The sequence below is a fragment of the Pseudorasbora parva genome, chromosome 9 (assembly GCF_024679245.1).
Source record: "Pseudorasbora parva isolate DD20220531a chromosome 9, ASM2467924v1, whole genome shotgun sequence".
In the NCBI taxonomy this organism is placed as follows: Eukaryota; Metazoa; Chordata; class Actinopteri; order Cypriniformes; family Gobionidae; genus Pseudorasbora; species Pseudorasbora parva.
Window position 1 is genome coordinate 19,414,579 of NC_090180.1, and position 12,678 is coordinate 19,427,256.

At 37.3% G+C, this 12,678-nt stretch overlaps 1 protein-coding gene across 1 annotated transcript; it reads right to left on the bottom strand.

The window, feature by feature from the left end:
- Positions 1-443: 443 nt before the first annotated feature.
- b3gnt5b (UDP-GlcNAc:betaGal beta-1,3-N-acetylglucosaminyltransferase 5b) lies at positions 444-11,996 on the bottom strand. The gene is made up of 2 exons (XM_067453170.1): positions 11,722-11,996; positions 444-2,087 (listed from the first exon to the last, which is right to left on the bottom strand). The coding sequence occupies exon 2, from the start codon at positions 1,872-1,874 to the stop codon at positions 738-740; it is 1,137 nt and encodes a 378-aa protein (XP_067309271.1). The 5' UTR covers positions 1,875-2,087; positions 11,722-11,996; the 3' UTR covers positions 444-737.
- Between the last annotated feature and the right edge of the window lie 682 nt (positions 11,997-12,678).

Below are 12,678 nucleotides of genomic sequence, written 5' to 3' on the forward strand. Positions count from 1 at the left end.
GTTAATTATTACTGTGATATTTACTAAGCCACTGAATTATTTTTTAGAGTGTACAGATGAAACACGGGACAAAACATGATTTTTCCAAAGTCGGTACACTAAAAATACAGCTGAAATACAGGACTTCTGGTCACTCTAGGGAAACTGGCTCCATGAATGAATGGATTTGGTTTAGTTGGATGCCGTCCCTTAACATCAATTAAGTACATTTTTCTTTCTTTAAATGTCTTCACATTTAAAAAATCAATTCTATAAAGAGGGGAAAAAAATCTGTCTTACTTGTAAAACAAACTTTATTAAATATAGTTATTGGACATTAAATGTCGAATGTAAAATAAATGTAGAAAAAAAAAAAAAAAAAAAAAATTATATATATATATATATATATATATATATATATATATATATATATATATATATATATATATAAAATTAAAGCTGAATTCATTTGATTGCAAAAACCTACAAAACATTCAGTGCCCAAGATACCATAGGGCTTCGAGTTGATTAGAGAACGGACAGACATTTTATTCTTTAAATGCGATATACATCACAATATGTGCATTTATTTAATTTTAATTGTCAACTATTTCATGCACATTTCAGTAAACCAGAGAACGTACCACAAACTTCCTTAACTTACTGTCCTGTGCAGTACAGTACAAAGTTTATCTAATAATATGTCCGCTGCATATGAGCACTTGTTACAAAAGGGTTCTTTTCACTTTTAATAATGGTCATGTCCCAAAAAAAGCTGCCTTACATGGGTAAGTGTTTGAAATAAACGGTATACATAGAAGCCTCACTTTCGTGACAGTGCAGTAGAGCCTCCAAATCAGTCCTGAGGACACCTGACCAGCTTCAGCCTCTGTTGCATGCTGCCACATTTCGCGAATATCACTGACGTGTCCATGTGAGGTCATCATCTGGTTGTAGATGCAACGATGATAAGGGGCTTTTCCTTCTCCCGAGAAGAACACGTGATCCTCGGGAGCAATGCCCATCACTTTAGCACAGATTCCGAGAAAGACGTCATCAATGTGAAAGGAAGCGTTTAGGGTGAGTGACGCTTGATAGATTCTGGCAGCTACATCTCTGGAGAGGACATACCCAGATCCAGGGGTGTAATCTGGGTAAGACAACCACGGGTACATGTCTCGGGACACGTAGTACTTGCTCTTTTTGTCTCGGACGGGTGGCGAACCGCGGTGCACCCTTCCTATCCAAAAGTCTTTGTCGTTACTCCTTTGCAAGTAGTGAACTAAGTTGGGAATGTGGACAAAGACGTCGTCGTCTGCGGACATGAGGAACTGGGAATGGGGGCAGTAGGTTTCTTTCCAGCCAAGCTGCAAAAGTAGCTTCAGAGTAAGATTGTGGAAGGTGTCCATGAAGTCCTGCTGGATGAGGTCACGATATCTTTGGTCCTCAAGGAACAGCTGCATCTTAAGTTCGCTCCTGTACTCCGGTTCAGGATGGAGGGCGAGAGCAAAAAGCACCCTTACAGTAACACCCAGCGTCGTTGCAATGTACGTCTCATTTCCCCAAGTAGAGCGAATGGCCTGTCTTCTCTCAAAGTTCTCAGAGGAGCTTTTCACAAAGAGCAGGAGTAGAACGTCTTTTCCGTCACACTTTCTCTCGTGGTTTAGGAGGTATCTGTGATTGCTGTACTTCATAGCATCTTCAGGACTGACTCTTAAGCTTGCGTTAATGAACGTGAAGCTATTAAAAAAGTAGCGATACGAGAAAGACATTACATGGGTTACAATGTTATTGTCAATTTTTTCCCAGTACGCCATGAACAGTAAGGCACTTAAGCATACTGATATTAGCCGTAGTTGGTATTTTTTGAATCTAGGCATTTTGAGAAACACCATGACTCCTCTGAACTTCGGCTCCAGTTCAAATTCATGAGATTCTCTGCCTTGTTTCACCTACAGTCATGATGGCCTCCAAAACGCGTCCAAATCTGGGTTGGAAATATGACACAAAGAAATAGTCTGGTACTGCGATTGCTCAGCTGCCTTCAATGTTGAAACCCTCGTCATGACAGAAGATCAGTGAGGTGCACCCAGTGTGATGGTGGAAGTCTGGAAGAGAAACGTACATAATCAGCTGACTTTCCCTGCACAAGGATGACCAAGAAAGTAAGGTTAGATGAGACACTAAGTAGACAAAACACCAAGTGACCATGTGTTCTTTTCTGTGGGAAGGCTATGAAAAGTGCTTACATTCCCTGCACAGCCCAAACAATAACATTTATATCCATGATCTTCCATTTTCACCATGTAGTCATCATCTTCACAATAGCTGCAAACTTTGGGTAATTCGGCTGTGCAGGTCCAAGTTAATACTGCCTGGCCTTAAACATGGGCTGGTATATGCAAATTTACGGGGCCTAAATATGAATGATCCCAACTGTTGTGTCAGCCAGTGTTATAGATTCTCGCTTTTCAGTGGCCTTCAGCTAGCCTGGATGCCAGCCGAACCTAGCCCCGCCCACAACATTTTTAGGTCGGGCAATTCGGTCTGGCATCGCTCCATAGAGGAGTAATTATCCCCAGAAACTGTTCGGACCAATGAAATCATCAGGGCGGGCTTTAGACGATGACGGACAGATGATCAACAGTAACGTAATCATGCACGTCATCAAAGGGGCTTGGATTATATTTACTCAAATCCTAAACGGAGAGCTTGTTTGTATATGCATTCACCTTCACAATTTCTCTCAAAGATGATGATAATGTTGGGTAAGTACTCTGTGTATCAATAAATTCTTTTATTTTTTTACAACACCGGCTAAGATCGTTTATTCCAGCGCGTGTGCTGACAGGGTTGCCAAGTTTTTACAACAAAATCCGCCAACTACTAGCCCTAAAGTTTAGGGCCTAAACAATAGCTTCCCGGGGGGTTCTCCGGGGAGAAAATTGTGTTTAGGGGGTAGAATGTGTTATTTTGGCAAGAGTGGCTGCTAAAATTCGCACTCATGGGTCTATATATCACATAATAGTTGCTTCAACCCTTGGACATATAAAACAACCGCAGAAAAAAAACGCGGACTTGGCAACACAGTGCAGATGAGCTCTGTCTGTTGACATTTGACAATGCGTCGCTTCGTTGCTCTGATTGGTTGTAGGTCTATCCAATTGATGTTTTTCCTGGTTCGGTTGAAACACGCCTCATAATCACAGCCCAATGGAGCGGTTTCAGACTCATATTCTGCGGAGCTCGTTAATAGATTAAACATTCGCTGTATCCGGTCAGCAAAACTCCGAACACATCATGCCTTTTTAAGAATGACTTCAGTGCCGTTTTCTCTCAGAGAAAAGCTTAATTCCACGTCTTCCAGATTCTTCTTCGCGGTTAAAGCTGATTCGAAAGACCGCCGTTTGCCAGCTTCTGTGTTTACAAATAACACGCAAGCGCAACTCGGCCGTCATTATGTTAAGCCCCGCCCATCGACTCTATAAACGATGGGATTGGCCTGACGAGAGTTTGGCTTTTACAGCTCAAAAATGTATTGAGAGTTGCTAGACTATACTCGTGGCAGATTAGATTTGCTGCCGCTAGGGTGCATCTAGATTTTTAGGCTAGCTAGAAGTAGTAGTAAATTAAAGGTGCAAAAGTTCTGTGCTATCTTTTAAAAAATATTTATTTATATTTCTTTTTAACATCATAAAACCTAACTGTTTTAGCAGGGGTGTGTGGATTTTTTATAACCACTGTCCATGACTGTAAATTGAACTCTATTTTTCAGGCTTTCTTAACTTGCGCTCCGTGCTAATTGCATGACTATTTAAATCGGTTGCATTTTACAGGTGGTTTAAGATTGGGTTTAGATTTTTAAAAATGTACTGTAAGTGAATAATGTTTTTAATATTTTAAAAACTATCACAATTATGATAAATTATAATGTAATATATTTATCATAATGTCATTTTTTATTACATTATGAGCTCAAGATTTTATTACACTGAACAAATTACATTGTAGATATTTTATAACAATAATAATATAATACTTATTAAATTATGTGCAGTTTTTGTTACATTATGTGTGTTACAATATACAGTTATGAGCTGCTACAAGGTTATTTAAAACTATTTTAAGACAAAATTATAGTCTCCTATCCTTACGTTTCTCCCAACAGAAATGCCTTCTAAGAATATTCAGATACATAATCTTGGAAAAATCAGAAAGAGGGAAACCAAAAAAACTGAAGAGGAAGAGAAAAAAAAACACGCCTTTTTTTTTTTACTTTCTTACATGCAAATCCATCACAGTAGTGCTACACAAATGGCACTGTCCTTCACATTTCAGTGGTCACTGGATGCGTTTTATTCAAAGTAAATGGTTTAGCAAGCTTTGCTGGTGTTCTCTAATGCATGTCATTGTGAAACATCCTGTTTTGCATGAATTCCAGGTTCGTTATAAAAACCAAGCACCAAACTGGGATGTCCCGACCTTTAGCAATCCTTGTTTTATTAAGGTGCAAAATCTAAGTAAACTTCTTCAGTAAACTTAACATTGAATTGGCAAGTATAGCGTTGCAATATTTTGCCAGTGTTTTGTCCTGATGTAAAGAGCAAATACAATAAAACAATATATACATGAGCAATAGAAAAATGCATTCAGGATTTCTCTATGCGATTCTCAGAGAAAATGCGGCATAATCTAACATCTTAACTTCTACGATGCAAATATAAATGTGAAGAAGAAAACATGCATGAGGGTCTCTGTTTTCTTTGTTGAACACTGGCATTTCAATTGCGTTTTAGAGAAGATCTCCATCTGTCCATTCATGGACACTATTGTAAACAGTTGCAGATTGTTCTAATAATAGCTTTTAATATATAATTTTAATTCTTAGAATTTGTATATATTAAAATTTTCAAAAGTCTCCAATACCCTCATTCACTATATGAAGGCGGGAATGAAAACAAGCGAGTGAATTTTACAACTGAGTGTGCCGGAAGGGCTGCTGCTTTCACATAGTTTGTGCTTGCTTTTTATTAATCATTTGAAACTTTTAAAACTGGCAGCTCCAGTAGTAATGAAAATATTTAATTTGAAATCTGCCATGGAAATTATAAACTTAATACTCCTTATAATTCCTTAAAAAAGGAATGTATACCTATATGAAATTACACTGTAGCCACTTGGACCAGCGGTTTGTCTGGCGAGACACATTCTTCTGGCGAAACACATTCGAATTCATTCGATATGTCACTGTGCATTATGGCTATTCTCTAGCCCAGTGGTTCCCAACCATGTTCCAGTGCTGCGTTTCAGTTCGTTTTTTTATGCCCTTCACTCGCTTACTTCCCTCCGTCTCGTGTGTCATTGCTTACGTTGCATGAGTGCCCACTACTGGCGGAACCTTTGGAATGGACTGAACTGGAATGTCCTAAGCCCTTTATCACTTGCAATCCACCATGGAGTTTAATTATTATTATTCTTTCCTATATACGAAATTGTTTAAGGCAACATTGTATATGTGTATTGGTGTGTTTGGGTTGTTTTAAATGTTTTTAAAAATAATTAAAATATCAGAGTTATTTGTGTTGGGGTAAATTAAACGCGATATGCGGTGAAGTCACAATCTTGTTGCATTGTGGTATATGAAGCTGCCTGAAGTGTATATGTAGTAGACTCGCATCCTCTGTCAAAATCGAGGGAGCAAGGGTCTGTCCATATAAACTTCTCTTGTCCACTTCATGAAGTGGAAAGCGTATCTAAAAGTGGAGTGGAAATGTGCACTGCTGGTGGGCCTCCAGGAACGTGGTCGGGAACCACTGCTCGAGACATTGAGCGTACAATGGTTGCAATGTGGGATTGAATGAGAAACACCCATATTTGCGATCTTGACTACTTGAGAGCGCATGTACACGACAGGAAGTAAATGCACAAGACTGTCCCAGGGGCCCGTTCTTCATACACCACTAACTCAGTTAGCTGGATTTGATTGTTGACGATTTGGCTTGATCTCGGATTGTTTGGTTCTTCAAAGCTCATCCTGGACTTGCTGTCATAGCAACAGGTCCGCTAGCTTAAACCTGCTCGGGAGCAGGCTTATTTCATGTAAACAGGATTAGATTGCATCTTGAGGTGATACTTAAAATCTGTCGCAGCCACTGCTACTTTATTACAAGATTTCCTTACTGAACCAGCAGCAATGATAGTTTAAAATAAAAATAAATATAAAAGTTTATTTGAAAATAATATTTTAATGTTGTGTAAAACTTGCGTATAATTCTATAGACACAGTCACTTGATTGAGAGATTTATTTGTGAATTGTGATGGAATAATTACTTTATAGTTGTACTGGAGGTTTACACACATTGTGCAGTTAATCTCCGTCGTGCATTAATATGAGTGATGAAGGATATTATGGAATGGCTTGATGCAGCGCAAGAGATGCAGATAATTTGATCTTGACTGTTAATAAACTTTAATTAATATTGTCACATAACAAATCTGCTTCAAAATTAATTAAAAATGAAATTACAACATTGAAATAAAAATGTAAAGTGTGTACAAATATTATAAAATTGTGGCTATAAATTATTGGGAATCATGTTCATCAAAACAGTGCACATTTAAATTATCAAACTTTTATGTTGGTTGGGTCGTTTGTCTGTTTCCTTATAAAGGTCCAGAAATTCTTCTTTCTTTTTTTTCTTTGACAAGTTTTTTGCCGGGTGGCTTTTTTAATTATATGACGTCATTACGTTGTCTTGACGCCAGTCAATCGCTGCATTGCTGATCGTGGTTTCGAGTATCGCTGCATCTGCCCTCTTCAGGGAACACAGGCACGAGCAGTGATCTCAGATAACTTAATCCAGATATTTTAATCTAATCCGCAAATTCGTTTGAAGAACCACATTAGCCAGAGATCAGTTATCACGATTAAAAGATCTGGGATCTATCAAATCATCTCATCTCATCTGAATTAAGCGAAGTATGAAGAACAGGCCCCAGGTCTCAAAGTGCAGTGTCCTTAATGCACACTAAACCCACACAATTATTTAAGGTTGCGTTTATCCCATCATGCATTTTATACAGGAACTTGCGTGCCACGAAATTGCAAGATGGTGAGGCAAACTTTGCACTGGAAGTTCAATTATTTAGATATTATTACATATAATTTGTCCATCGGTAGCATTTAGAACATTGCGAAACAAATGTACAGCTTTAATACGTAGATCAAAATCAGAATATTATCTAAATGAAACCTCACAAAATTTAAATAATCCTATTAAATTTTGGAAAACCATCAAATCACTTTCTCCCTCTGCGTTGCTTAAGGATTTTCCTGATCAAGATAGTCTGATTACTAATAAGACGGACATGGTAAATGTTTTTAATAAGCAGTTTATTTCTTCAGGTTCAATATTTAATGAAAGTTCTTTGAGTGATATACCAAATCCATCACCTCTACTGAGAGATGATAGTGCTATTTTTAGATTTTCTCCTATTTTAAGAAGTGAAGTTTTAAAGGCATTAAAAAACCTGGACATTAAGAAGTCTGCAGGGCCTGATGAAATTGAGCCATATTTTTTGAAAGTTGCTGCCGAGGTCATTGCTGGCCCATTAGCTCATATTTTTAATTTATCATTAGAACAGAATGTTGTTCCTGATGTTTGGAAATCTGCTTTGGTTGTACCCCTGCTTAAAGGTGGAGATTCGGCCAATTTAAATAATTATAGACCGATTTCCAAGCTATCGGTGATAGTCAAAATTTTAGAATCTATTGTCAGTGAACAGCTAAAGGAATTTTTGTCTAGAAACAGCATTTTGTTCAGGTGTCAGTCCGGTTTCAGAAAGAATCATAGTACGGTAACTGCCACAATGAAAGTTCTAAATGACATTACCTGTGCTCTAGATAAAGGAAGATCATGTGCTGCAATGTTTATTGGTTTGGCTAAAGCTTTTGACACTGTCAATCATGGTATCCTTTTATCGCGTCTATATAGTATTGGTCTTTCTGAAACCGCATTGGCCTGGATTAGGAGCTACTTACAGAACAGGTGTCAAAGAGTGCAAATTAAGGGGTTTCTTTCTGATAAGCTCAGTATTGAATCTGGTGTGCCACAGGGGTCCATTCTGGGTCCCCTGTTATTTACATTATATATAAATAATCTTGGTGATAATTTGACAGATGCTAGTATTCATTTATATGCTGATGACACTATAATTTACTGTTTTGCATCCTCCATTGATAGCTGCATTTTAAAGCTGCAGGAAGCATTTGTAATACTTCAGCGTAACCTCATCTCTTTAAATCTAGTTCTGAATGATAAGAAAACAAAATATATTGTCTTCTCTAGGAAACGTAAGTGTGAATCTTCTATACCATCTCTTTACACTTTGCAGGGTATTTCTATAGAACTAGTCTCCTCCTATAGATACCTAGGCTTTGTATTGGAAGAGGACTTATCATTTAAGTTACATATATTAAACATTTGTTATCTAAGTTAAGGCTACAGCTGGGGTTTTACTTTCGGAATAGTGCATGTTTTTCACAGTCAGCCAGGAGAAAGCTGGTGGAAGCTACTTTCTTACCTGTCTTAGATTATGGAGACGTTTTTTACAGAAATTCCACTAAGGCCCTTTTACAATCATTGGATTCCGTTTATCACTCTGCTTTAAGATTTATAACTCGGGCAAATCATTACACTCATCATTGTGCACTGTATGAAATGGTGGGTTGGCCTTCACTTCATTTAAGAAGGAACAAGCACTGGCTTATATTTGTGTATAAGGCCATAGTTGGCCAGCTTCCTCTGTATATGAATAGTCTAATAACTGTCAATAGTAAAGGGCATAATCTGCGTTCAAGTAGATAGATTCTTTTAAATGTCCCCTTAATGAAGACAGAGTTTGGAAAAACTGCTTTTATTTATAGTGCATCAACTGCCTGGAATGAGATTCAAAGATCACTAAAACTTAGTGTATTTATTTCACTCAATGAGTTTAAGTTATATCTTAATCGAACATTTCAAGCTTTCTGTACTTGTTCTTGTTCTTAATCATGTATTATTGCTGGAAATGTGTGTGTGGTCATTTTTTGTTTTATGTATTTAATTTTACGTTGTTGGTTTTATTTTGTTTTTTTGTGTGCTGCTACCTTGGCCAGGGCTCACTTGTAAATGAGATATCTATCTCAATGTGATTTTATTCCCTGGTTAAATAAAGGTATAATAATAATAAAAAAATAATAATAATCTGTATTTTCCTTGAAGTGATTTCCATCATGTTGAACAGTGTGCATCTGAAGTGTCTCAGCTAAAGGAAATAATCCATTATTTTAAATCAGCACTAGGTAACTTTTCAACCTTGATATTATATTTTCAAGACTCCTGTGATGATACATCGACTTACAATAGGTTGAATGACACGTCTGCCATAGCTTGACGGGGTTTATATCATTTTTAACCGTACTTTTAAACTTCGGGTTTCGGGTAGTAACCCGAGAACAAAAAGAACTAAAAAATTCGCCTGCTTTACGGCATATACTTCACTTCCACCACCACCCCCACTTCCTTACATTCGGACGTGCGAGCCCAACTATCATTTGTTTGTCGGATGTTATAGTCATGTCCGAAGCAGCTCAGAAAAATAAGAAAGCAAAGTTTTTGTTGGAGGAAAGCAATAAGAGGAAACGAAAAAGTGATCGAATTAAAGGCAGGACGAGGATCAACATTGGACCAGCGTTTTCTCATTGGCGTGAGCTGAAGGAGGCGTGCCCGACCGATGCTTGCTGACTTGGCTGTCATACTTGCTTTATTACCTACCACTCAAACATTTAATTGAAGTATCATAGATTCTGTAAAACGGTAACCAATAGACAAGGCTACTATAATGACACTGGCTTGTAAACGTGAGCATCGCGATCATTTGGCATTTAAAAAAAAATAAAACTCATGAAATGATATTCATATGACATGCTGAAACATATGCCACTGTACCTGGAATGAAGTCATTTCACACACAACACAAGCAGAACTCCTGCATGTGAACTCCTCCTGCAGTGTTCAGGGTAACTGTTAGTGATGTGAGGGTCAGCTTTTTTTCCAACCCGCGGGTTCCGCTTTTATGATTTTACTTGGCCCGCCCCACACCACTGTATATATTTTTACAACCCGCCCCACACCCGCGACCATTAAATAGACATACGGGGCCCGCGGGTTATGAGACGACCTGCACATTACTAGTTCAGGGCTATCATGGTTGTCATGTCAACAAATGCATGTGTGCATCCCTTCATGTAGGATGACAAAGTTTACGACAGTAGTAGAGTTCAATATTTTTCCCAACTGTATAGGGGGACCCGAGAGCAAAAGTTACCTAGTGCTGATTTAATATAGTCTATTGGCCAATTTTTCTTATTGGACTGATAACAATAACAAAAAATTAACATATATCGGCCAATACAATATGGTGGCCAATATATCATTCCTCCCTTATAAAAAAACAAAACAACAACCTCTAAACACTTTTTTGCAACAATATAAATTTGTCCCATTGGGCAGTCAAAAGATATACACACTCAAAGTCTTTGCGCCAAATTGAAATACAGGAAATACTATAGACAAGTGGTCAAGCGCAAAGACTGCAAGTGTGGGTATGGACAGGGCATATGGTTTCGGACACCACTACAAATGGCTGTTCCTTCAAATAATACCCTATTTAAGGGTAAGGGGGCTGATTTCAAAACAAAACAGGGACTGCAGCGTTTTCAAGAGTGCTGAAAACTCTGGAGCAGTTTAGATGACAGGCGTATGCATTTTAAAACCAAAACACACTACAGGGCATAAGGCTTAAAACACATGACAGAACAACAGTGTGACAGAACAGTGAGCAGAAGATTGCAGATAAGGAAGTTTTTCTTTTCCTGAGAATGAACCTTGGGAGCAACATGTCCGTCCCTAGTGTGGATTCAGAGGAGTTTTAAAAAAAGAAACAAAGTTTAAAACAAACTTAACTAGTATGCCACCATTCACAGCAACAAGAACAACAGGATAATCTAGCAAAAATTAACACTGTAATCTTTGCAAAAACAGTTCTAGGCTACAAGGTGTTACAGAAGGACATGAGGCTGAGAAAACGATTTAAGAAATATATATTTTGGTGAACCATTCCTTTAATAACAAATAGGAAATTGATAAATTACACACACAACTCATAATGCTAAGAATAGGTAACTTTATAAACATAAGCATGTCTCATTCATTTAAACCATAAATTGTTAAATCGTTAAGGTAATTCCGGAGTCGACGCTCACATACAGTGAGCTACCTATGCATACTATTTGCATTTAACCTCGTCAAACCAAGTATACAGCAATCGCAAACATATGCTGGACTTTTTCAGACCTACTTTGCTTTTCTGAGTCTCAGACTGATCTCTTTTTATTTAAAATAACTTTTAAGTGGATATTAGTTAAGTTAGTACTCCTCACGTGCAAAGCTGTCCAAACAGAAAATGTCCACAGTTAATCCTTTTGAGCAGTAGGCTAAAACTGGTGTTTTGTCGTTTGAAACTTTTTTTAAACGGTTTATGTGTGTGTTTGTGTAAAGGTTTTAAGTGTTTGTTCTAAACTTCCGTTTTACTTGTTATGTGCGCCATAATACATATCATAGAAATATAAGGTGATGACACTAATTCGTTATTCGGCAAATAATATTTTAAAACAAAACGAAATGAAAGCAAGGTCTTACCAGGTCGATTGACAGCAGCACGGTGTCCTGGTTTGCTCATTGACGAATTGCCTTGCTCTGTAAGTTGTGGCAAAGGGAACTAACCAAGAGAAATGAGTCTGTTTGAGGAACGAGGCAGCTCCCGTATTTGTTTAAATTAACGTTAAAGGAAACGCCTACAGTCCTCTACTGCAAAAGAGCTGATTCCTCGATTTTGAATATCCTCAGAGTAGGCTACGGCACAGGAATCGACTCTCGATGTCGACTCTGTTGCTGTGTCCAAAATCGCTCAGTTGTTTTTCTCTAACCCCTATACGAGGTGCTTGAAGAGAGTGTATTGAGAGTGTAGGCTATGTAGCATCAAGTATCACAATTCTTATAATAACTTGATATTTTAATGGTTTTATTTGGTCCATCTACATCACTGATATGATGTTTCTATGTTAAAATGCGACACGACCCTATTTTTCACAATGTAAATTCAAACATAAAAATGGGAAGTATATGGGAAAAAAATGTATTGCAGTATATTGGAAAATATCATGTAATACATTAGGCAATTCACATATGGGATTTAATATATTTTCCAATATATATTAAAAGTGGCAATCATTTGTATATTTTGCAATATATTACACAAATATTTAATATATTGTATACCATCAATATTATTCCATGTAGTTACAATATATTATAATATATTTTAAGTAGCTAATATATTGGCTATATTTTCCTTTCGTAAGGGAAAAATTATTAAAACCCGATTTAAGAACACTGGACCACAGAAACAGCTTTATTTAAAAATAATAATAAATAAAAACAATGAGATACTGAAAATTCAAATGTAATATTAAGGCGACGTTAACACAGCCGGGTATTTAGAAAAAAAGGAATATTTCCTCCCCTCCGTTTTAAAAAATAACATCGTGCACACATCGTTTTCAAAAAAGTTGTCGTTTACATCAACCCGCATAAATA